The sequence below is a fragment of the Tamandua tetradactyla genome, chromosome X (genome assembly GCF_023851605.1).
Source record: "Tamandua tetradactyla isolate mTamTet1 chromosome X, mTamTet1.pri, whole genome shotgun sequence".
NCBI lineage: Eukaryota > Metazoa > Chordata > Mammalia > Pilosa > Myrmecophagidae > Tamandua > Tamandua tetradactyla.
This window is the reverse complement of record NC_135353.1, coordinates 53,733,689-53,760,593: the sequence shown is the minus strand read 5'-3', so window position 1 is coordinate 53,760,593 and position 26,905 is coordinate 53,733,689. Positions and strand designations below refer to the sequence as shown.

The window sequence follows — 26,905 nt, the reverse complement described above, 5'->3', positions numbered from 1 at the left end:
AAGATCAACTTACCTATAAAGTAGTAAATAGTTTATGTACTTGAGAATTCGATAAAAATTTTGGTATGTACACTCATATTTTATAATGTACTATGTGATACCATTTTGCTTATACATCTATTTTAGTTTATTAAACACGTCCCTAACCCAGTTATCAGTATTTATTTTAAGTAAAGGACTATACAATTTAGCTTCATCAACCTGACCACTTAAAACTAAAGGCTTCCACAAACTCTAGATACCTTGATGCACGTCCTGCTGCTCTGGTCCTCTGGAAGAATATTTCACTGAATGAAGCTCTACAACTTAAAGGCCTCCGTCTGTATTCACATTTCACGTGCATCAACCAAACCAAAAGATAGTAGAAGTAAGATGTTTGGGAGAGGACAGGGAAGTCATTAGTAAGGCAACCAGAAAATAAAGAATGTATAGAGTCCAAGGATTGAGAGAATGACCTAATTAGTTATAACAAGCTAGATGTCAACAAGAAATCCCTAAAATTGAAATGTTTATAGGATCAGATTATTGTAACATGAAACAGATAAAGGACATGATTTCTATCACCTGTTAAACCAAAATTATATACTGCTCAAAATCTTATTTTTTTCCATGATCCTTAATTATCCTTCAATTATAACTTCATAGTTACTTTGTATTATTGAATATATTACATAGTACTCAGCAGCAGATTTTTCCACAATAAACAAAAACTTTCAGGACTCATCTAAAACAAATAAATAAATTTCCTATTAAAAGGAAAGACATTTAAAAAAATGTTATAGATTAAGTTAGCAGGAATGAATAAGCAATGAGGACCAGCCAACTGAATCTATTTACTGCAAAAGTCCATGTGTATTTTAATCTTTTCTTTAGGATACCCAAACAAATTTTTAAAAGCCTGTTAAACAGCTGCTATTAATAATAAGAAAAAAATAGCAATAGCCCCTTCTCTTATATTAACATACATGAGTAGGGTTGAGTAGGGTTGGTGAAAATGTGAAGAAAGGGCTACATTAGTTAAAGAGCAACATTATTTTTAAGACACTGATTTTTAAAGATAATAGCTTTTATAATGTCCCGAATTATACTGATTGCAAAATTAGGACTTCTTAAACTACTATTTTAACATAGTCAAAGTCATGGATTCAGTGAGACTAATTCACTCAAACATAAATAGAAATGATATTCTAATATTTGGATAGTAATGATAGAGTAATTGTTAAAAATTCAACAATAAACTCAATATAAACAAAGTAGCTTAGTATATACATCTTAATTAGAGAAAGAAGGGGCAGTTTTTTTAAATATCTAGGCTTCAGACTTTAACCACTAATGAGTCACCTACTTGATGTGTTATTTGTTGATATTTTCTCTCACCCTTTTTTATTTTTAATTCTGTGCCAATATCCTCTTGTGACTTTCTTAAGATAATTTCATCTACCAAGTGCTGGTACAAATCTTTTCAAAGAATCAAAGATTATTTGTGAAATAGAATAAACAAAACAAATGGCAAAGATAATATAAGAAAATCATCACAGAACTCAACATAAGCAGGTTTCTAATTACTCCAGATTTCAGATACATACATGGCTTCTTTCAGCTGAGATCTGACTTTGAATCTATCTTACACAGAAGCTAAACTAAAGAACAATTAAGTAGTAAATAGTCAAAGTAGGAGTCAGTCCTAGGTGGTATTATCTGGTATGTGAGGGCAATCTTAAGCTAGATAAATTATTTCTAATCAAGACTAACAAGAAACAAACAATTGTGTTGAAACCTTAAAAAAACTGTTACAACTCCTTGTAGGCCTATGATTTTAAGTAGTTATTCCAAATTATTTGTTCATAAAGTCGAAATCTAAAACACAACAATATAGAGTGAAAGGGAAAATCTGCAACCTGAGAAATATGCAAATCATATCAAGTCCTCCACAGGGTATATATCCTTATTTAGAATTAATTATATTTTGGTCTCATTCAAATCTAAGCATTATGACAATAAATTTTGTTCATCTACACCTAAGAGAGCCAAGTAACAGCAACATAATTTAAAAGGAGATCCTTTAATGGAGAAAATACCAAATTCAGCATAAAAGAATCCTGAGATTCGGTTTAAGTCGAAACACTGAGATAACTGGCTAGGGATCTAATTTAAACAGGCTATAAATTATAACATTTAACAGTATAATGCATGTCTTACTTTATGAGTAGGTTAATACAAATATTTTCAATGCCTTCAAAATTTAGACAAAATTATTACAGCACACTGTCATGGCATATGAATATTTACTCTAAAAAGTCTTATGTTCTTATGCATTAAAATCCAAAACAGAGGATGAAGAAGAGAAACATCAGACAAGGACAGAAATTATTTTCCCATCTATCTTGAAAAATAACAAATTATTTAGGAAAAACAGATTAATTTTTACCTGAATTTATAGTTCCCATTAGCCTTATAATTGGTGATTTACTTTTCAATAAATCAATTAACTAATAACAATATTACTGAGTGCCTACAATGCACAAGACACAGTGCTTGGTGCTATTATCTAAAACCTATCACAAAAACAAAACCCATGTTGGGGTGATGAAAAAGTTTTGGTAATGGGTGGTGATGATGATAGCACAACATTGTGAATGTAATTAACACCACTGAATTGTATATATTGAAGTAGCTAAAATGAGAACTTTTAGGTTGTAGATATGTTAACAGAATAAGAAATTTTTAAAATTACAAAACTGTACAACACAAAGAGTGAAGCCGAATGTAAACTATGGACTATAGTTAATAGTATAATTATATTAATGTTGTTTCATCAATTGTAACACAAGTACCATACTAATGCAAAATGTTAATAGGGAAAACCGTGTGAGGGGGGTACACGGGAACTAAATTCTTTCTGGATGATTTTTCTGTAAATCTACAACTTCCCTAAAAAAAAAACTATGAAAAATAGCCATTCATCCAATGTTTTATCTAGGCTAGAAAGAATAATTTAGGTCACAGAGATCAGTGAAAACTAATATGAGAAATGTAGAAACTGGGAAATACAGAAATATTACATATATATAGCAATGTTAAAATTTTAAATTATGCACTCAAATGCTATTATTAGCATAATGAGAAAAATGGATAGTGTTATAGGTGTTATATACCTGTAATACATCCCGAAAATTACAGAAGGAATTTGCCTCTTCTACCAATAAAAGTTCTTTAAAAATCAATATTCCCTGCCCATAATGCTAAATACAATTCTTTCATGTGCTGGGTGGAGATGATAGAAACTCAATTATTTTCGAAGCTCCACAGAGCAGTTGTGGATTGCTTCATCAAACCTCTGAATTCAAGGCACTATCAACATTTTGATTATATTGGAGAGAGACAAACATACACAATCTCGTAGGTATCCAATAAGAAAGGACCCATTAGATATGAATCATAGGAAAAGATGAGAGGTTAAACATCACAGAAAAGGTGACAGAATGTTATGGTGAAAGAAAGATATGAACTTGGAATGAGGGTACATTAGATACAGATGAGATAAAGAACAGTGAAATTTTCTAATTTTTTTTTTGCATGGGCAAGCACGGGAAATAGAACCTGGGTCTCCAGCATGGCAGACGAGAACTCTGCCTGCTGAGCCACCATGGCCCACCCTGTAATATGTTTTTTTTTTACATGGGCAGGCACCAGGAATTGAACCTGGGTCCTCTGGCATGGCAGGTGAGCATTCTTGCCTGCTGAGCCACTGTGGCCCACCCTCTTATATGTTTTTTGATGCTTTAATCTAGTAGCTGTGCAAAAAGAGACTTAACAGCTATTTAATTTATTACTGTACAAGCCATTATCCAGAATGCCCATAAAAAGTGGCCTCCAAAAAATGCACATTTTCATTTGATAATTTAAATAATAATTGTTTTTAAAAGCATGGATGTTTAAATAAATGCCAGTATTCTTAAAATTTAAACTTTCCAGGACATGGTGATATGATCATAAACATTTATTGTTTTGAATAAATAAAATGCTTATTAGGGTATCAATGTGAAACATACCAAAATTATTCTCTTAATTTTCCCCAAACAAAAAACATCTGAGATCTTCTTTATTATTTCAAGATTATAAATGTAGTATTCTCAGAACAATAAGAACAATAATAGCCCAACCTCAGCAGCCATACAGAACTTTTCCTATATCGAAAATGGACTTGTTTTGATTTCTTATTTATTCACACAGTGCCCTGCTGCTTGACAATGACATACATTTAGCGAATGTATAGCCAGAGGGGGAAATTGTCTTTGATCAAGAAACAAACGTGAACCTGGATCTTCAAATCAACACACTGATTTAAATATTATATAATGCAATTCAATACTAATGTGTTTACAAATATCACAAATAATTTGCAATCTGATAAAAAGCACACAATATACATATGACTGTACTTAGAAAATGATGTTTAAAATGTATTTAATGTTATCATGAGCTAAAATGAATACCAACAAAAAATCAGATATATGGCTATTATGATTTATCGTTTGGGAATAAAAAGGAGATATCTAAGCAATATTAAATGCAATAATTACATACATATTTTATAATTATTTATGTAATAATTACATAAATGTATGTAATTTTATATTTCTCTCCTAAACATTTCCTATTGTTTTTAGTAGTCTCTTGAAACACATCTTAAGAGGGCCTATTGTTTATTAGAAACTTCATATACTTTATTTCAAAATCCTTAGTCGTATTTAATGATTATAAAAATTGCCTATTGAGATCTCATTACTCAAAAAAATACCTGTTCTTCTGCTCTCGATGCAATAACTGAGCAGCTATTTTCCTCAAATCAGTTACTTCCTTCAAATCATCATCCTCTTCCTCTGCCAGCAACTGTTCTTTCTCAAGTCTGAAAGGTGACACAAACATGGCTATTCAAAAAGTAAAAAACTAGATTTTATGCCATCTTCCAGAAGTAGAAGCTATTTTCATTTTTAACACTATGTGAAAGCTAAAATCCCAATGTCCTCGTATTAAAAAAAACTAAAATGAGAAATATGGAATGGCCTAATATAAAAATATATGTCTACCTTCTCTACTCAATATGAAATGTGGCATACTGGCTATATTAATACAGTTAATGGCTAGCAAATGCAAAGTACCTTACCATTTTGTAATCTCTGAAATGCATAATGGCCACAGTAATTAACAATGCAGATTCACCAGCCTTGAGTGACCAAGCAGTGCAGAACTCTATATGGCATGCCTTTATAAATAAATATAAAATGTTATGAAAAAATTTCATTTGACTGAACTACCCTTTTATCACTTTACTCATTTTAACTTTTAAAATGTCTATGCAAAGTGTTTCAATAAAGGAAATGCAAAGTAAGTTCAAATAAGATTGGCAAATTTGTCAGAAAATACTAATATAAAGTATTTAAGTTTTATTATTCAAACGAGAACAAAGAAATTTAAAAATAAATTATTCTACAAATTCTATAAATTTTAGTCCTAAAGCATTTTATTTCTTAAAAAAAACAAGCATTTATGCCTTATTATCTATGGTAAGTTGAACTGTATACACAGGAAAAACATATCCTTAATCTGAATCCATTCCGGTGGCTATAAACCCAATGTAAAAAGGACCTTTTGAAGATGTTATTTTTAGTTAAGCTGTGGCTCAAGTGAATGAGTTTGGACCTTAATCTTATAACTGGACACTTTATGAAGAGAAAGCTACTTGGAGAAGAAAAAACTAGAAGTCAAGGGAACCTGGAAGAGAAAGGAGAGGACATCACCATGTGACAGAAAAGCCAAGGAACTCCAAGGACCCCGGGCAGCTAGCCCAGAATGCCATAGTCTTTGGGGAGAAAGCACTGCCTTGCTAATGTGTTGATTTTGAACTTCTCCAAGCCTCAAAACTCCAAGCCAATACATTTTCTTTGTTTAAGTTATCCTATTGTATGGTATTTGTTTTAGCAGCTGGGAAACTAAGACGGTATCAGGCCATGAGACTTCATAGGTATACCACACCTTGCATACGACTTGTGACTCTCAAATCTAGGCAACTGTAGTAATTAGATAAGGTGAGAAAGTAAGAGAAGAATGAAGTATAAAGAATATCACATAAAGCCACATACTCCTTTTAGGGCATCAGAAATGATTGATTAATGATTGCTTAAAATGTGGCCAATGAAACAATTTGGAGGAAATACAATGTAGAGAAAAAAGAAGAGCTTGGGGATCAGAGACAGCTGGGTTCACATGCTAGGTTCTAGTGTATACCAGCCATGTAATTTTAGGCAAGAATCTCTAAGCTTCACCTTTCTGATCTGTAAAACTGGTGACAATATCTACTCTGAAGACCTTAGTGAAGATTAAATTGAGAAACATGGAAAAGCACCTAGACCAGATCCAGATGTATGGACAATATTCAACAAATGTTCCTTCCTTCCTTACTGCAGCTAGGAATCAACCTAAAGGAATGACTGGAAAATTGAGGTTGGCCCTATTCCATCATAAAATAAATATAAAGAAAAGGTCCAAAACACAATATTTAATAAAATATGGGAGTAAATACACTAAAAATTCCAAAAGGTTGGAAGATCTGAGTTCAAGGCTTTTCAAACTCTGGATCTCTGTTTCCTTATTATTAAAATGAATTCAATACCAATTATTTTAAAGGATTGTTAAATAGGTGAAACAAATAATGTATGTGAATATACAGTCCTCTTGACTGTCTAAATAAATAGGAAACATTATTATGACACTTCCCAGGGAAGAAAAAAGCATATATCCTACACTCAAATTAAATGTTTTTACTGTAATTATCAATATGAGGAAAACAGAGAGATGACATATTTACAAGTTAAATATCTAAACAGAACAGGTAAATGAATATCTAATGAGTATTTCAAAATATTTATAAGTTATATTTCAATTTGGGGATTTTTATATACTTACCTTTTCTCATCTCCCAACTCTTCATTTTTCTGAGATTTTTCAGGACATTTTTCTTTTCCCTTATATAAGAAAAAGTTAACATTTTAAATTGAATGGTCCATTTTTGTGAGACCAAGGAGGACATGTAATTAATGTTTGTTCAAAATTTTATTTACCTTAAGGAAAGACACAAAGGCTCCAATATGTACATCTCCTTGTTCAGGAACGGCTATATCTTCTGTGTTGGGGTCAATAAAATCATACACCTCTTGATCTAATGTAGATTAATATTTATTAGAAAATAAGAGTTGTAAACAATATGCTTTGATGATGTAGTGTTTAGAATACAGGTATATTCTCACAATGCAAGAGTTTGCTAAAGATACTAGTTTCCAAAAGCTAACTTTTAATTAAAGAGGGCTAAGTACATTAAATAAAAATAGCAGACACACTATTAATTACCTTTCTGAGGATCAGGTTTACTTCCTATTGAGTGACTGTCATTTTTTGATGTTTGCTCTCTATTTGATTCTGAGACTTGAGAATGAAGGCTGATTGTGTCATCATCTGATGGCTGAAGGGAATGAGCACAAAGTACAAAGAAGGCCTTTTAAAAATATGGTAAAGATTAAGTTCCATTAATGTAACATATGAACTACTGAATACCTGTTTCATATCTTTAGTTTTGAAATTAAAATTAAAATATTAAGGTATACTGTTCTGCTTTAAAAAATCTGCATGTCCTTTACGCATTTGAAGTTATAAAATATACTGATGACTATTTTTAGGTAAAATAAAAAGTCAAAGGTGTGCAAGTATCTCTCTCTTTATTTCAAAGCTCTAATAAAAATTTAAAATAAAACAGATGAGCAATAAAAAAGACTCACTTCTGTTGTAGATAATCGTTTCTCTCCATTATCACTTCCAATTCCAGAGTCAGGACCATGGTTTTTACTTGGATAAAAATCTTCCATACTATGGAAATAGAAATTCTAAGGGCAGTTAGGATTTTCTGCTTAAATTGATAATGCACACTCAACCTGGTTTTCCTATATAATACAGAATACATGCTTTTAAGTCTAGGATCTTTAAGGACACAAGGGTGGAAAGATAAGATATGTTCCTACAAAACATTTTATTCATGTTCCTCATGCAATATTTTTTCCTTCATGTGCTCTATTGTAAAATGTCAATTGTTAACAATAACCTCTTATTTCTCCTGAGAAATTTACAAATGCAAACTGTCCAGTTCAGAAAAATCATTTTAATAAATGACATTTCTATTTTTCTCCTTGATTTGGCAAATTTCATCACAGGACTTTGAAATATTTTGAAATTTTAATTTATACTGTTTATACTTCAATTGCTCTAAAAATGTACCTTTACCTTTATAAATAATGCCCATCTTGTAATTTAGAAAAGGGAGAATGCTCAAAAACATGTCTATGAAACACTGACTATACAGTTGTTTTAGGGAGAGGATACAGCTGTCCCTGAGATTTTCGTATTATATATTATGCTACCCAGGTTGCAATGTATTTTTCACTTTAATTTTCAAATGTACCACATAACTGTAAATTTACAACTCTAGGATGCTGGTAGTATTTTCTTATTCTAGAGATAAAGAAATTGAAGCTGGAAGGGGTTGAGCAATTTACTCAAGGACACACCCCTTGCAAATTTAATCCCATGACTACCTAACACTGAAGCCTCAGATCTTCATCACTCTCCTGTATTTCCTTCCCTACATTCAGCTTCATCCTAAATAACTAATTTTTATACTTTTCAGGAATGTATCAATAAATTTAGGGGAGCACCTACCATGTGTCAGGCATGATACTGAATGCCTGAGATGAGATGTGATAAGATGAATAAAAAAATGTTTGCCCTCAAATGGCTGTCAGCACAAAGAGGAAGTCAATCTGTATATATGTTTTGAACACTATGACAAAGGTATGTATGAAGTGCTAGGAGAAAAGACAAATCAACTAATTTGCCTTGGTAAAAAAAGGAAAGATCTCACTAAAGAAAAGGGCATTTGAGCTTAGTCTTAAAGGATAAAAAGAGGAAATACTGGCATCTTCTGAATGTCTACACTATGTTAGATACTGTGCTAGGTGCACCTCATATTTTTATTTTTAATCCTTATAGTCTGCAATTTATGCACTGTTATTTCTTTTTACAAATGGGAGTAACACATTTATAAAAGTTAACTCTCCAAGGGGAAATTCTCACAGCAACCTTATGAAGTAGCTATTGTAAACATTTTAGAGAAGGAAACTTAGGCTCAGAAATGTTAAATAACTTGCATAAGGCCACAGAAGAATTAAGAGTTTAAGCCATGATTACAGCCAAAGTCCATCTGACTTCACAGCATAAGAACACATCCATGTGTTATATCTTTGTATTTGTAATAGATGATAATGATAATGGGTATTTGTTGAGCAATCATTATGGGTCAGGCACTTTGCTAAGTACTCCACATGTATTGTTTCATTTAATCAAGACAGCATCTATATTATATTTTCCTTTTTACCTCTAAGAAAACTGAGGACACAAGCACATAAAAAATTAAGAGTCAAAAAAGGAGTTCAAAGCCATATTATGTCCAAAAACTGATACAGTTAACTACTTTAATGCCTATCTATGTAGGAAGAAGAGTTTACAAAATAGACAAAGTATGGAAGGGTATTGTAGGTGGTTAAGATCCATAAAGCCAAGAGCTTTGGGTAGCTAATGCGCACTTGAAATGTGGCTGACCAAACTGAAATGTTCTATAAATGTAAATAAATCTACACCAGAATCCTTCCCCCTCTCTTTCTCCGCCGGCCCGCCGCGCGGCGCCCACGCCCCGCAGCAGCCGAGCCGCCCGCCATCCTTCTCCCCTCTCTTTCTCTGCCGGCCCGCCGCGCGGCGCCCACGCCCCACAGCAGCCGAGCCGCCCGCCATCCTTCTCCCCCTTCCTCCCCCTCCTGCTCCGGCTGCTCTCCAACCACCAAGGTGCCCTCTTCCCCCGCCTTCACCGTGCTCCTCCGCCACCAGCCTCGACAGCCTTGCCGCCCTCACCTTTCCTCCTCCAGAACAGCTACTGGGGGAGCGGAGATAATACAGAGCAGTTCCCGGAGCCACGAGGGAGATCAAAGGGACAGCGTACCCCATCCTGGAACGGCTGACTATCTGGGAGAACCAGCTCCGGTGAGATCACCAAGGGGCACGGGCTTTCCTGGGTGGGACGGCAAGCGACCGGAGTCCCTCCCTTCCACCTTCCCGGGCCAGCTGGTAGAACTGGACAGGCGGTCCCCTTAGGCCGCGGCGGCTAGTGCCCCCACCACACGAGGCCCCCCGGAACAACTGAGATAGTTAGGTCGGAAATCCCCAGACTGCGGAGAACAGTGACCGGGGGATCCCTTCCAAACACGTGACTCCCCCGTCGGCTGGGAACAGTGCACTCTCCCGGGCTGCGACAGCTGGCGCCCTCCCGCCACGCTTGGTGCCCCGGGCCGACTGGCTAATTTGGCCAGACGCTCTCCTGTGCTGCGACGGCCGGCGACCCTCCCCGCGTTTGGAACCCCGGGCCGGCTGGCATTCTTCCAAGACGCTTCGGCTGCCGAACCTCCCCTACGGCGAGAGTCTTCCAGAGTTGAGGGACCCACAGCAACTTTCGCTGGTGGAACCCACAGACAAACGTGTGCCACGAGCGCCACCTACTGGGCAGGATAGGAAGAACAGAACCCAGAGATTGCACAGAAAAATCTTTCAACCTGTGGGGTCGAACACCCGGGGAAATCTGACTAAATGCCCAGAGGCCAGCAGAAGATAACGGATCATGCTCAGAAAATTGAACATATGGCCCAGTCAAACGAAGAAACCAATAGTTCAAATGAGATACAGGAGCTGAAACAACTAATGCTGAATATACGAACAGAAATGGAAAACCTCTTCAAAAACGAAATCGATAAATTGAGGGAGGACATGAAGAAGACATGGGCTGAACATAAAGAAGAAATAGAAAAACTGAAAAAACAAATCACAGAACTTATGGAAGTGAAAGATAAAGTAGAAAAGATGGAAAAAACAATGGATACCTACAATGACAGATTTAAAGAAACAGAAGATAGAATTAGTGATTTGGAGGATGAAACATCTGAATTCCAAAAAGAAACAGAAACTATCCGGAAAAGAATGGAAAAATTTGAACAAGGTATCAGGGAACTCAAGGACAATGTGAACCGTACAAATATACGTGTAGTGGGTATCCCAGAAGGAGAAGAGAAGGGAAAAGGAGGAGAAAAACTAATGGAAGAAATTATCACTGAAAATTTCCCAACTCTTATGAAAGACCTAAAATAACAGATCCAAGAAGTGCAGCGCACCCCAAAGAGATTAGACACAAATAGGCGTTCCCCAAGACACTTACTAGTTAGAATGTCAGAGGTCAAAGAAAAAGAGAGGATCTTGAAGGCAGCGAGAGAAAAACAAGCCGTCACATACAAGGGAAACCCAATAAGACTATGTGTAGATTTCTCAGCAGAAACCATGGAAGCTAGAAGACAGTGGGATGATATATTTAAGTTACTAAAAGAGAAAAACTGCCAACCAAGACTCCTATATCCAGCAAAATTGTCCTTCAAAAATGAGGGAGAAATTAAAACATTCTCAGACAAAAAGTCACTAAGAGAATTTGTGACCAAGAGACCAGCTCTGCAAGAAATACTAAAGGAAGCACTAGAGTCAGATACAAAAAGACAGAAGAGAGAGACATGGAGAAAAGTGTAGAAAGAAGGAAAGTCAGATATGATATATATAATACAAAAGGCAAAATGGTAGAGGAAAATATTATCCAAACAGTAATAACTCTAAATGTCAATGGACTGAATTCCCCAATTAAAAGACATAGACTGGCAGAATGGATTAAAAAACAGGATCCTTCTATATGCTGTCTACAAAAACACATCTTAGACCCAAAGATAAATATAGGTTGAAAGTGAAAGGTTGGGAAAAGATATTTCATGCAAACAACAACCAGAAAAGAGCAGGAGTGGCTATACTAATATCCAACAAATTAGACTTCAAATGTAAAACAGTTAAAAGAGACAAAGAAGGACACTATATACTATTAAAAGGAACAATTAAGCAAGAAGACATAACAATCATAAATATTTACGCACCGAACCAGAATGCCCCAAAATACGTGAGGAATACACTGCAAATACTGAAGAGGGAAATAGACACATATACCATAATAGTTGGAGACTTCAATTCACCACTCTCATCAATGGACAGAACATCTACACAGAGGATCAATAAAGAAATAGAGAACCTGAATATTACTATAAATGAACTTGACTTAACAGACATTTATAGGGCATTACATCCCACAACAGCAGGATACACCTTTTTTTCAAGTGCTCATGGATCATTCTCAAAGATAGACCATATGCTGGGTCACAAAGCAAGTCTTAACAAATTTAAAAACATTGAAATCATACACAACACTTTCTCGGATCATAAAGGAATGAAGTTGGAAATCAATAATAGACGGAGTGCCAGAAAATTCATAAATACATGGAGGCTCAACAACACACTCTTAAACAACAAGTGGGTCAAAGAAGAAATTGCAAGAGAAATTAGTAAATACCTAAAGGCAAATGAAAATGAAGACACAACATATCAAAACTTATGGGACGCAGCAAAGGCAGTGTTAAGAGGGAAATTTATTGCCCTAAATGCCTTTATCAGAAAAGAAGAAAAGGCAAAAATGCAGGAATTAACTGTCCACTTGGAAGAACTGGAGAAAGAACAGCAAACTAATCCCAAAGCAAGCAAAAGGAAAGAAATAACAAAGATTAGAGCAGAAATAAATGAAATTGAAAACATGAAAACAATAGAGAAAATCAATAAGACCAGAAGTTGGTTCTATGAGAAAATCAACAAGATTGATGGGCCCTTAGCAAGATTGACAAAAAGAAGAAGAGAGAGGATGCAAATAAATAAGATTAGAAATGAAAGAGGAGACATAACTACTGACCTCACAGAAATAAAGGAGGTAATAACAGGATACTATGAACAACTTTACGCTAATAAATACAACAATTTAGAAGAAATGGACAGGTTCCTGGAAAGACATGAACAACCAACTATGACTCAAGAAGAAATAGACGACCTCAACAAACCAATCACAAGTAAAGAGACTGAATTAGTTATTCAAAAGCTCCCTAAAAAGAAAACTCCAGGACCAGACGGCTTCACATGTGAATTCTACCAAACATTCCAGAAAGAATTAGTACCTACTCTCCTCAAACTCTTCAACATAATCGAAGTGGAGGGAAAACTACCTAATTCATTCTATGAAGCCAACATCACCCTCATACCAAAACCAGGCAAAGATATTACAAAAAAAGAAAACTACAGACCAATCTCTCTAATGAATACAGATGCAAAAATCCTCAATAAAATTCTAGCAAATCGTATCCAACAACACATTAAAAGAATTATACATCATGACCAAGTAGGATTCATCCCAGGTATGCAAGGATGGTTCAACATAAGAAAATCAATTAATGTAATACACCATATCAACAAATCAAAGCAGAAAAATCACATGATCATCTCAATTGATGCAGAGAAGGCATTTGACAAGATTCAACATCCTTTCCTGCTGAAAACACTTCAAAGGATAGGAATACAAGGGAACTTCCTTAAAATGATAGAGGGAATATATGAAAAACCCACAGCTAATATCATCCTCAATGGGGAAAAATTGAAAACTTTCCCCCTAAGATCAGGAACAAGACAAGGATGTCCACTATCACCACTATTATTCAACATTGTGTTGGAAGTTCTAGCCAGAGCAATTAGGCAAGAAAAAGAAATACAAGGCATCAAAATTGGAAAGGAAGAAGTAAAACTATCACTGTTTGCAGACGATATGATACTATATGTAGAAAACCCAGAAAAATCCACAACAAAATTACTAGAGCTAATAAATGAGTACAGCAAAGTAGCAGGCTACAAGATCAACATTCAAAAATCTGTAGCTTTTCTATACACTAGTAATGAACAAGCTGAGGCGGAAATCAAGAAACGAATCCCATTTACAATCGCAACTAAAAGAATAAAATACCTAGAAATAAATTTAACCAAAGAGACAAAAAACCTATATAAAGAAAACTACAAAAAACTGTTAAAAGAAATCACAGAAGACCTAAATAGATGGAAGGGCATACCGTGTTCATGGATTGGAAGACTAAATATAGTTAAGATGTCAATCCTACCTAAATTGATTTACAGATTCAATGCAATACCAATCAAAATCCCAACAACTTATTTTTCAGAAATAGAAAAACCAATAAGCAAATTTATCTGGAAGGGCAGGGTACCCCGAATTGCTAAAAGCATCTTGAGGAAAAAAAACGAAGCTGGAGGTCTCGCGCTGCCTGACTTTAAGGCATATTATGAAGCCACAGTGGTCAAAACAGCATGGTATTGGCATAAAGATAGATATATCGATCAATGGAATCGAATAGAGTGCTCAGATATAGACCCTCTCATCTATGGACATCTGATCTTTGATAAGGCAGTCAAGCCAACTCACCTGGGACAGAACAGTCTCTTCAATAAATGGTGCCTAGAGAACTGGATATCCATATGCAAAAGAATGAAAGAAGACCCATCTCTCACACCCTATACAAAAATTAACTCAAAATGGATCAAAGATCTAAACATTAGGTCTAAGACCATAAAACAGTTAGAGGAAAATGTTGGGAGATATCTTATGGATCTTACAACTGGAGGTGGTTTTATGGACCTTAAACCTAAAGCAAGAACACTGAAGAAGGAAATAAATAAATGGGAGCTCCTCAAAATTAAACACTTTTGTGCATCAGAGAACTTCATCAAGAAAGTAGAAAGACAGCCTACACAATGGGAGACAATATTTGGAAACGACATATCAGATAAAGGTCTAGTATCCAGAATTTATAAAGAGATTATTCAACTCAACAACAAAAAGACAGCCAACCCAATTACAAAATGGGAAAAAGACTTAAACAGACACCTACCAGAAGAAGAAATACGGATGGCCAAGAGGCACATGAAGAGATGCTCAATGTCCCTGGCCATTAGAGAAATGCAAATCAAAACCACAATGAGATATCATCTCACACCCACCAGAATGGCCATTATCAACAAAACAGAAAATGACAAGTGCTGAAGAGGATGTGGAGAAAGAGGCACATTTATCCACTGTTGGTGGGAATGTCAAAGGGTGCAACCACTGTGGAAGGCAGTTTGGCGGTTCCTCAAAAAGCTGAATATAGAATTGCCATACGACCCAGCAATACCATTGCTAGGTATCTACTCAAAGGACTTAAGGGCAAAGACACAAACGGACATCTGCACACCAATGTTTATAGCAGCGTTATTTACAATTGCAAAGAGATGGAAACAGCCAAAATCTCCATCAACAGAAGAGTGGCTAAACAAACTGTGGTATATACATACGATGGAATATTATGCAGCTTTAAGACAAGATAAACTTATGAACCATGTAATAACATGGATGGACCTAGAGAATATTATGCTGAGTGAATCCAGCCAAAAACTAAAGGACAAATACCGTATGGTCCCACTGATGTGAACGGACATTCGAGAATAAACTTGAAATATGTCATTGGTAACAGAGTTCAGCAGGAGTTAGAAACAGGGTAAGACAATGGGTAATTGAAGCTGAAGGGATACAGACTGTCCAACAGGACTAGATACAAAAACTCAAAAATGGACAGCACAATAATACCTAATTGTAAAGTAATCATGTTAAAATACTGAATGAAGCTGCATCTGAGCTATAGGGTTTTTTTTGTTTTTGTTTGCTTGTTGGTTTGTTTGTTGTTGTTGTTTTTTACTATTACTACTACTTTTATTTCTTTTCTTTATATTAACATTTTATATCTTTTTCTGTTGTGTTGCTAGTTCCTCTAAACCGATGCAAATGTACTAAGAAACAATGATCATGCATCTATGTGATGATGTTAAGAATTACTGAGTGCATATGTAGAATGGTATGATTTCTAAATGTTGTGTTAATTTCTTTTTTTTTCTTTCCGTTAATTAAAAAAAAAATAATAACTATAAAAAAAAAAATCTACACCAGATTTCAAAGACAATGCAAAAAATAGTAAAAGATCTCATTAATTTTTATATTAACTACATGTTGAAATGATAATATTTGGATACACCGGGTTAAGTAAAATGTATTAGAATTAATTTCACCTGTTTCTTTTTAATGGGGCTCAAGAAAATACAAAATTACACGTGTCTTTCATTATATTTCTATTGGATAGCACTGTTAAAGACATCTCCAAACTATATCTCAATTCTGTCCACTTCCTTCAATCTCAATTGCAAGCACCCTATTCAAGATCTCCTGATCTCTTCATAATACTGTAATAAACTACTGATCCTTGTGCTTCTACTTTTGCTTACTTCTAATCTATTCTCCCAATGAGCTAAACAATTTGTCTAAACAGAAATCATGTTATTTCCCTGCTTTAAACTTCGCAATGATTTAACATATTACTCTGAATAAAATTCAAGCTGCTTATAACAGCCTACCACAGCCTACAAAGTTCCACATGATTTGAGTCCTATCTCTCCAAAATCAACTTGTATTATTTTACCTCTCAACCACTCTACTCCAGTCTTGCTGGCCTCATTTCATTTCCTTGAAAACACCAAGCTTCTTCCTCCCTTAAGGAATTTGATGTCTCCTAAAGTCTTGGCTTAAAACTTGACCTTCCCAAAGAGGTATTTTCTGACTACCCTCTTGAAATACATTCCTTTTTTTTCATAGCATTCACCACAATTTGAAATTGTATATCTGCTTCCTTGCTTTATTGATTGACTCCTAACTAAGCTATCAGCTCCAAGAAGACAGAAACCAAATGTGGTTGTTATTCAACAAAACATAACCCTGAACCTGCCACTGTAGGGATGTTCAACTGATATTTGTAAAATAAAATGAATAAAACAGTGAATGTAATTACTATAAAGTGAATTCATTCTTAACTAAATAATGCAAAGCAGAGTAAAAATGAGTATTCAATAATTTTAATTTTTGTAGAATTGTTTGGTCTACTATCATTCATAATATTAAAATAATATTTAGGGACTGAATTTAATATTCAGACACTTGTTTCTACTTAAACACCAGAAATATTCAAGAAAAAAATCTTATTTGGGAATTGAAACTTGCACTGTTAAAATTAGTACTTTCTACTCTGCCATCTTTAAGTAGTCTAAATTTATCATATATGTAATTACAAACCCTTAAATATTTTAGGCAGGGGCATAGTATCTCTGTCAACATTCTTACACCATCCCAAGTTATTTTCCACACTACTGGGTGGGATTATATTTTCACAAAATCTTTCAGGCCAATCTCAATCTTTAAAGTATAAATTATAAGCAAAATATTGAATCTACATTTTCAAAATGTCATGAGGAAGGAAAACTCCATAATCATCTACAGCATCAATGCTAAATTATCTCTGATCTACATATAAAGAATATGAAGAAAGATAAAAGCTATCTCCAAAATGTCATGCTCTTCCACTAACCTCAATTCAATGTGAATCCACCTGTATTTACAAATGTACAACAGAGCGATCACAGGATTAAGCCAACAGTTAAGAGCTGAGAAATTAATGTTGCTGTATTATAATGGCAAACATTTACATTTTTACTACTAAAACTTTAAAAATGATTAATTTTTTGAGAAAATTCCAAATTTATTCTAATGTACCAGAAGTCCATTTTCTGTTGGCGATATTAAGCTTCAGCCAATTACTGATTTTAACACTGGGCCAATCAGCATAAATATATTCAGTTCACTCTAAATTAATAACAGATATATTTTATGTAGAGAGAAGACAGCAATCGTCATCAAATGAGATCATGAGTATATTACATTACCTATCAGTGAGAGGCTGGGAGGGCACTCTTTTACTCAGTGATGGAAGATCCAAGGTATCTGGTTTCTTATCCATTCTGCAACATGCTTGGATATTGAGGTATTTAAATATGTGTACTTTACCCTTCAAACATATCTGTCAAAAATATTGGGGAAAAACAGATTTAAATACATAGTTCCAAATATAGATACTATTATCAATTTATTTGTGCATTTTACTAAACTATGTTGAGACATCACAATCTTCATCAGATATACTTTGCATATGTTCTTATTAGAAAAAATTAAGTGAAATATTTTTTCTGTACCTCACTAAAGTTTTTCTGATAAAAGTAAAATGTACAAACCACTAAACAAGATAAAATTTGAGAACTGAAAAAAAATGCCTTTATTAGAAAAAACTGTAAAGAAATACATTCATTGCTGTGGTGAGAACAGAATGAATAATTTATATAATACTTGAAAGTAATCTTATCAGAAACACTAAGATGACTGGTCTGAATATGGTTAAGAAGACTAATCAAAAGAATGTAAAATTAGGAAAAATTAATTTGTTGGAAGTTTTCTATCAAGACAGTTAAAGTAATAAAAGAAAATTTTAGTCAATTCAAGTGGGATAATATGCTGAGAAATTATTTTCATTGCTGATAGAGAAAAGGAATAATGAGGTATAAAATACTAAGTGAAAGAACATATTCTTATGTACACAAAAGATAGAAAATGATAGATAAAGAAAAGACCAAGTTAGCTTTACAATTGTTCATTAAAACCACTATGATTAATATCAAATGAATATTTCTCAAAAGTTGTAATTAAATTTTGCTTTATGGGGCTCATGGTACAATCTCATAATTCGTACAAAAACAGTCAACAAGGAGAACAATAAGACAACTATATGAAAAAGTAATTATCATTCAAGTGAACAGGAAGACTGTTCTTAGACAATTCTAATGGATACTAGGTCTGACCTGACCATTCACAAATTTCAATTAAAAGGAAAATAAAAATTCTGAGCTACTAGAATGTAAATACATGATTTACCAAGTAAAATTGCTAAATAGTATCTTATTAACCTATACAAACCAAATAAAAATTAAACTCATTACCAATTAAATGCTGTTGAATTATTTCCCCTTTTGTAAATTTAAGTTTTATTTTCACTGTAGAAAATCAACATAATTTTTAAAATCAAACATAATTACAAAACTGATAGCAAAAAATAATTCCGCACTGCACCCTCTTTCAGTCCCCAAGACTCAATACCCACTCTCAATTCTTAGCTGATTTTCTGTTATTTACCCCTGTATTTATAAATATCATGTTTCTACTGCTATTTTTATTTTATAACTATAGGTTTTACTTATTGAGATCTTACTAAGGAAGATGAGGACTTTAGATTTCTTACATTATCACTACCATTCTTCCATCTATATCCCTCCCCCCATCCCACTCACATCTGACTCCGGAGTCAGGCTGCCTAAGTAGGAATCCTAGCTCTACCTACCACACACTAGCCATAGTTATTTAACTTCTATGCCCATTTCCTCATATGTAAAATGAGGATAATGAAAGTACCCATCTTATAGGGTTGCTCTAAAGATTAGATGAGTTAATATATGCAAAACATTTTTAACAGTACCAGGAAAACTGCAAGTACTATATAAATGTTAGTTATTATAACTATGTCACAATTTTTCCTTAAATCAAAATCCAGTATATACATTACAATCAAGAAAATATTCACAAGTGAGCCAAGAATAGCAAGATTACATTTCCTTTCTCCTACAACTCTTAAATTTTTCCTGAAGTGACTACAAAATTTCTATATATCTATTACTAATTCATTCCCAGACTCTCTGTAGAAAGAACTGTAGAACGTCTTTCCACATGGTCAAACACATCAAATCATCTATCAGTTTCTTTTACTTTTATTTTTATTTTTCTTTGTTTTTGGAGACAACTCTCCTACTCCAAACCATCTGGTTACTCTCTAGTGCTCTCCTGGCCTCTGGATATCTGTCAATCTTGGATATGAAGACTAACTCTTTCTTAGTTTACTCCCTCCTTTTAGTGCAGTACATACTCTGCTAACAAGCAGGATGAATGAGACTTAAAATTTCTGAGACCTTGTACTGTTTGAAAAGGACTACCTCACATGTGACTTATAGTTTGGCTGAGTGTAGAAAGTTGGAAATGTTCCTTCAATCTTTTAAAGCTTTATTCTGATGTCTTCTGGCTTCAGCTGCCACTGCTGAGAAGTCATTATGGAGATCACGTCTATGAAAATGACGTTTTTGCTTCAATGAAATCTTTGGGTCTCCGCCTTTCATGTTAGAGATCATTCCTGCAATGTCTAGTGATTCTTGACAGTCTGTTTATTTTCAAGAGTGAGAAAGTAGAATGCCAAGTGGAAGTTCTACGTACATGGGAGAAGTTTACCAACAGTGGGCCTGGCCAGTTCATTAGGAAGCGCCCCCAACAAAGATATTTGTCTTTTCTCCTGGTTCAACCAGTTTGAAAAATCAATCTATCTTCTGCCTGAGAAAAGAAGGCAGACTGCAAGGATTCTGGGAGCCAATCAGGAGGAGTGCACTGGAAGATCTCAACATTCAGTATGGAGACATTCACTGTTTTCAGTATTTGGTCTCGTTCCTGCCCATAGCTGTGCCTAAAGCCCCTGACTAGAGCCTCTCTGGTTCAATTTTTCTTTACAGCTGTGCTGTTTATTATGTTTGCCACTAGTCACATGTGGCTATTCAAACTTGCATTAATTACACCTAAATAAAATTAAAAATTCAGTTCCTCAGCCACATTATCCACTTTCAAGCATTCAATAGTCACTTATGACTATGGTATTGGACAGTGCAGATATAGAACACTTCCATCACCAAAGAAAGTTCTAATGCATAGCCTTGCTCTAAAGAATAAACTCCAAACTTCTGCTAAGACAAGGAAGGACAGCATTTGGATGCTGGTTTAAAGGCAAAGATCTAGGAGTATACATGCTTCTTAGACCGGCACTGCCCAATATGGCTATGGTAACAGACAGCACAGATGTCAGAAAATTTACATCACTGCAAAAAGTTCTACTGGAGAGCATTGCCTTAAACATTCTCCATACTTTCCTATTTTCAGCCCTTTACCCCTATGTTCAGAGTTCCTCTAATACCTGAGCCGTTCCCAGGGTTAAATTGCTTCTTGTAGCCTCCCACAGCAGATACAAATTTCAGCTTTCCCCATCCTGCCAAGGTAACAGCTACTACCAGAACTCCAGGAAGCTTTTGTGTGAGTTAGAAAAGAGACCCCTTTGCAAAGAGTAGACTGTAACTTTGTAGTAAGAAAAAAATGACACTGCCTCTGGATATATGCAACCCTGTGAGAGGACACATAGCTTAGAAGTAGAGTTTGGGCTGGCATTTCATTGCCACATGCCTGCTCAGCCACATGCTCTTGCATAGTGTAAGGAGAAACTCTACCATTACTCCAACTATTTTCCATTTTCCAAAATTCTTTCGTTGTCTTTGTCCTTACAGGTTTATGTCTTAAAATTTATTCCTTTACTATCATTTTAGTGGATTGCACATGTATTTAATCCTCATTAAACTGAAAGTCCTAGTTAATGTTTTCCACTCGTATCTTATTTTTGTTATAATTCCCTTTCTCAGTGCCAAGAATGTGCTCCAATCAACCACACAACAAATTTCAAATAGGTACATAGCTGAGTAGAAGATGGGTAGAAAGAGACTTTTTAATCTATCTTTTTAAAAATAACATTGACAATAAAAATGATCAGTTCATAAGCAGAAAGTTGTTATCTGGATTTTCCAAATCTAGAGCCTAGGCAAAAAAACTCTTACCAGAGTGAAAATTCACTCCTTGGAAAAACTCTTTTGGATAATAGTACCTGCACAATAAATTAACTCTTAATTCTGATGCTTTTTGATTTACCAGTTGCAAAGAGATATAATTTTGAATGGAATGAGAAGAAACAAGTGTCTATTTTTATTACAAACCTGTGCTGGTGGTACCTGCAATGGATTGTTATCCAAAATCATTACTTGTAAATGATGCAGCTTTCTGTAACAAACTGGAATTTCAGTCACTTTGTTACAAGAGAAATCCAGCTTGACTAGAGGGAGATCTCCTAATTCTGTTCAGAAATGAAAAATAATTAAATTAAATTCTATATAGTTATTTTCTTACTCATGTCAGTAAAAATAATGAGCATCTTACCATCTGGCAACACATGAAGATTATTTCTTCTTATATTTAGCTCTCTAAGGGAATATAATTTTCCCATTTGTTGGGGAAGGACCTGAATCTCATTGCAGCTAATATCCTAAGGAAAAGAAAAAAATAAAATTATAACCAACTGACAAATAAGGATATATTCTAGTTTTTTAATTAAGACAAACAACTAATAGCCAACAAAATTACTTGTAATGATGCCATTCTAAAGATGGATTATCTACCAGATACCTTTTTATATTACATCATGAAGCTAACCCACAGCAGTCAATATAAATTTTTCTGTACAAAAGTTTGACACGATAGCTTAGTAACTACATAAAACAACCTCTTAAAATCTTAACTAGGGGGTAGGCCACGGTGGTTCAGCAGGCAAGAATGCTTGCCTGCCATGCCAGAGGATCCGGGTTTGATTCCTGGTGCCTGCCCATGTGAAAAAAAAAAAATCAATCTTAACTAGGGCGGTACGATGGTGGCTCAGTGGCAGAATTCTCGCCTGCCATGCCAGAGACCCGGATTCAATTCCCAGTGCCTCCCCATGCGAAAAAAAAAAAAAATCTTAACTAAAGACCAACTTTTAGCAACTAAATGAAAAAGTAAGGATGATCCAGGTGCTCTTCATGCAGAGTTCAAATAAGACTATCAAATAAGACTATCAATCACTGTAATAATCTGTCAAGTATGATACTTGCTTTGAGGTAGTTGGTTGGGCAGAAGTGAGAAAGTCAAGATTTACAGATGGAATTTCAAAAACAAAACATAATCAAATTTAACAAAAACCTCGTTCTCCAAAGGGACATAGATTAAGATTTGATTTGTGGCTCGCATCATAACTCAAAAGCATTCTAAGAAATCTCTCATGGTTAAGTTAAGCAAAGCCCTGCATTAAAGGTAAGTAATACCTGGTTTTCATCATAAGAAAATAAAGATAAGCTTAAGTTAACTTTGGTCTCCTCTCCCTTTCTCTTTTCCTATTACCACATCTTCAAAAGGAGAAGAAAAATCCACAACATTATTTCAGGTAATAGGCATTCCAGACACACTGCAAATGTGATTCATATTTTATTGCAATAGTCTGCAAAATTCCAATTTTCATCGAAAATGGTATTAACTTGGACAGAATAAATAATTGTAAATAAAGGTAGGGAAAAATCCAACAGAGCTACAGATGAGTATAAAATTGTATCCTATATACTTCTTTCAAATGATATAAAAAGTGTCTATTTGCTAGGCACTGTTCTAGGTGCTGGGAACACATCAAGGCAGAAAACAAAACTTCCTGCCCTCACAGCTCTCCATGGAGCTTATATTTTAGTGAGGGGAGTAGATTATATAACATGCTAGAAGGTGATAAGTGCTATGAGGGAAAAACAAGAAAACAGAGCAGGGTATAGGAAAGTGGCAGAACCAGTAGGAGTGTAGGGATCAGTAATTTAGATGGAAAAGGTGACATCTGAGCAAAGTGTTGTCAGAACTGAGCAAGTGAGTCATGCCAACATATAAGAAAGGAGTATTTCAGATTGAAGGAACAAAATATGTAAAGGTCCTTAGGCCAAGCATGCCTATCATGTACAGCAAGTAATCCAGTGTGACTAGAGGGGAGTGGGATGGGGGAAAGCAGGGAAAAAGGAGGGGCACAACTTTGGCTTTTACTATGAGAGATTTGTACATGAATGAGAGACTTCTGAACAAAAGAATGCCATGATCAGACTGCTATGTTGGGAATAAACTATTATCCAAATGGTGGACAGTGAAACTTTGGGAAAATGCCATTTGAAGTAAATACTATTACTTCTTCCCAAAGGTGTCTAATATAGAAGATTCTATGTAGGGAAATAACATAGAAATTTTTAGATGTCAACATTTAATTTTTCCCAGAAGAAATAAAATGCAAGCATAGGAACCTGGCCAACAGAAAATCTACAAAATACTCTGCTGGGGACTGGAGATCAGAGAGTTTTCCATAGATTCCTAAGGACAGAATTTCTTTTAAAAAATATTTGTATTGATAAATCTTCACACAATACATTCCATACATGGTGTACAATCAATGGCACACAATATCATTACATAGCTCTGTATTTATCACCATGATCATTTTTTAGAACATTTGCATCACTCCAGAAAAAGAAATAAAAAGAAAAAAGAAAAAACTCATACAGACCATACCCCTTTCCCCTCCTTCTCATTGACCACTAGTATTTCCATGTACCCAACTTATTCTACCTTTCTCGCTCCTATTATTTATTTATTTGTTATCCATATTTTTTTTACTCATCTGTCCATACCCTGGAAAAAAGGAGCACAGACATAAGGTTTTCACAATCCCACAGTCACACTGTAAAAGTTTTATCTTTATAAAATCATCTTTAAGAATCAAGGCTACTGGAACACAGCTCAACAGTTTCAGGTACTTCCCTCCAGCCACTTCAATACACCATAAACTAAAAAGGGATATCTATATAATGCATAAGAATAGCCTCCAGGATAACCTCTCGACACTGTTTGAAATCTCTTAGCTACTGAAACTTTTGTCTCATTTTTCTCTTCCCCCTCTTGGTCAAGAAAGCTTTCTCGGGCGGGCCACGGTGGCTCAGCAGGCAAGAATGCTCGCCTGCCATGCCAGAGGACCCGGGTTCGATTCCCAGTGCCTGCCCATGTTAAAAAAAAAAGAAAGAAAGAATTACTGATTGTATATGTAGAATGGAATGATATCTTAATGTTTTGTCTGTTAATTTTTTTTAATTAATAAAAAAATTTTAAAAAAAAGAAAGTTTTCTCAATCTCTTGATGCTGGGTCCTGGCTCATCCCAGGAATTCTGTACCATGCTGCCAGGGAGATTTTCACCCCTGGGAGTCATGTCCCATGTACAGGGGAGGGCAGTGAGTTCACCTCCTGAGTTGGCTTAGAGAGAGAGAGGACACATCTGAGCAACAAAAGAGGTTCTCTGGCAGTGACTCTTAGGCATAATTTTAAGGAGACTTATCCTATCCTTTGCAAGAATAAGTTTCATAGAGACAAACCCCAAGATCGAGAGCTTGGCCTATTGATTTGGTTGTCCCACTGCTTGTGAGAATATGAGAAATTCTCAAATGAGAAGCTGAATATTTACTCCTTTCTCCCAAGTCCCGCAAGGGGATCTTGCAAATACTTCTTTATTCACTGCCCAAATTACTGTGGGATATATCAAGGCATCACACTAAGCTGAACAAACCAACAAAAGCTCATGCCCTATTCAAGATTCCTTGTATATATGGTGTTCAACTAAACTGATAAGGACAGAATTTTATGACAGTTGGTTACCACATCTAAGTGCCATGTGAAAATATCCCAATGATAGAGAATGTCAACAAATTCATTATGCAATTCACAGCTGTCAATTAGCCATCCTAATGCTATCTACCCTTCTACTGTAAATGGTTTAAAGGCTACAAAACATAATTTTATAGCACCTACTAAAATAATGATGTTAATATTTTTAAATATTCCACTTAAATAGAAATACTAGAATAAATCTAAAAGATCTACATATTTTTGGCATTTCATTCATACAAAAATTATCTCAGGTAATATAATTTAGAACATAGGGCCAAAATTTGAAGTCAAAAAAAAAAGAAAGAAAGAAAGAAGAACATTTCAGAGCCACAGAAATCTTAACGTATAAAATCTCTAAAGACCTTAACAGTGCCCAAGTTAAAGAAGGTAATGATCCCTTTTATTATGAAATTGTTAAATCACATCAGGAAACATCTGCTCACTTTGAATACAGCATTAAAAGAGACCTTAATAAAAGGGAACATTTTCAATATAGAAAAAGCTAAAATTAAAGAGTCATGGAAGGGAATAAAGGTAATAAGGATATTTAATCTACATAAAAATAGGCTTTAAAATTTGGTAAAATGGAGAGTAGACATATGACAGTTTACAAATTATCAGAAGGGAAGGGAGGTTGTTATTATCTACACTTATTCACATTGTAGAGCCAGGAACAATGGATGGAAGTAATGGGGGGAGGGGCAGGTTGAGTATATTTTGGTCCAAAATTTTAAAAAATATTACTAGTGAATTAAGTTTTATGACAATGAATTTAGGGCTCCTTCAGACAAACATGCAAAATGTGTTGTCCACAATTTAAAATATATAAGAACGTCAAGAAATTCTATGTTAGGACATGGTTATAGGCAATCATTACTTACAACCTCAAAATTCTATGGCTGCTATATTACAAGGTGAAGTTCACACAGTTATTTCTGAAATTTCTGGTCATTACATTCTAATTGCACATGAATTCTCCACTACAAAATTGTAGATAAATTCGTTAGGAAAACTTTTGGTCCTCAAGACATAATAATGCCATACTGAAGGATGCTTTTTAAATATATACTTACTGGGAAAGACTTGCTTAAGAGAAAAATTAAAATGAACTGGTATATTGTGTAAGTTAGAAGTAATATAAAGATGTGAAGAAAGCCCAAGGCTTTGAGGATCTGATAATGTTTATTCCCAGAGTTCAACATCCTTTAACACCTCTAGAATTCTATTCAAGGTAATTACTTTAAATTATTCTTGTATTTCTACGATCAATAGCATATAATAGTCTCTTTTCAATTATCTTCATCCCCAAAGTATTACAAAGTAAAATAAGGATATAAGAGAAGAAGGGTTATTGTGTACATTCTACTCTTTCCAGGCACTGTACCCTCTTCCTTTATTCCCTTTCTCTGAGGCTCCCATAGTAGCCC

General features: G+C 34.7%; 1 protein-coding gene across 2 annotated transcripts in view; it reads right to left on the bottom strand.

Annotated features, from left to right (window-relative positions):
* Positions 1 to 26,905, bottom strand: part of LRCH2 (leucine rich repeats and calponin homology domain containing 2) — a 194,514-nt gene that overhangs the window by 68,465 nt on the left and 99,144 nt on the right. For both annotated transcript variants that reach the window (XM_077146764.1, XM_077146765.1), the window contains exons 4-11: positions 22,148 to 22,253; positions 21,928 to 22,064; positions 17,917 to 18,050; positions 7,833 to 7,920; positions 7,408 to 7,519; positions 7,122 to 7,219; positions 6,967 to 7,025; positions 4,802 to 4,909 (exon numbers count right to left, since the gene is read on the bottom strand). In XM_077146764.1, the coding sequence (XP_077002879.1) occupies positions 4,802 to 4,909; positions 6,967 to 7,025; positions 7,122 to 7,219; positions 7,408 to 7,519; positions 7,833 to 7,920; positions 17,917 to 18,050; positions 21,928 to 22,064; positions 22,148 to 22,253 (842 nt within the window). The remainder of the gene's footprint in view (positions 1 to 4,801; positions 4,910 to 6,966; positions 7,026 to 7,121; positions 7,220 to 7,407; positions 7,520 to 7,832; positions 7,921 to 17,916; positions 18,051 to 21,927; positions 22,065 to 22,147; positions 22,254 to 26,905) is intronic.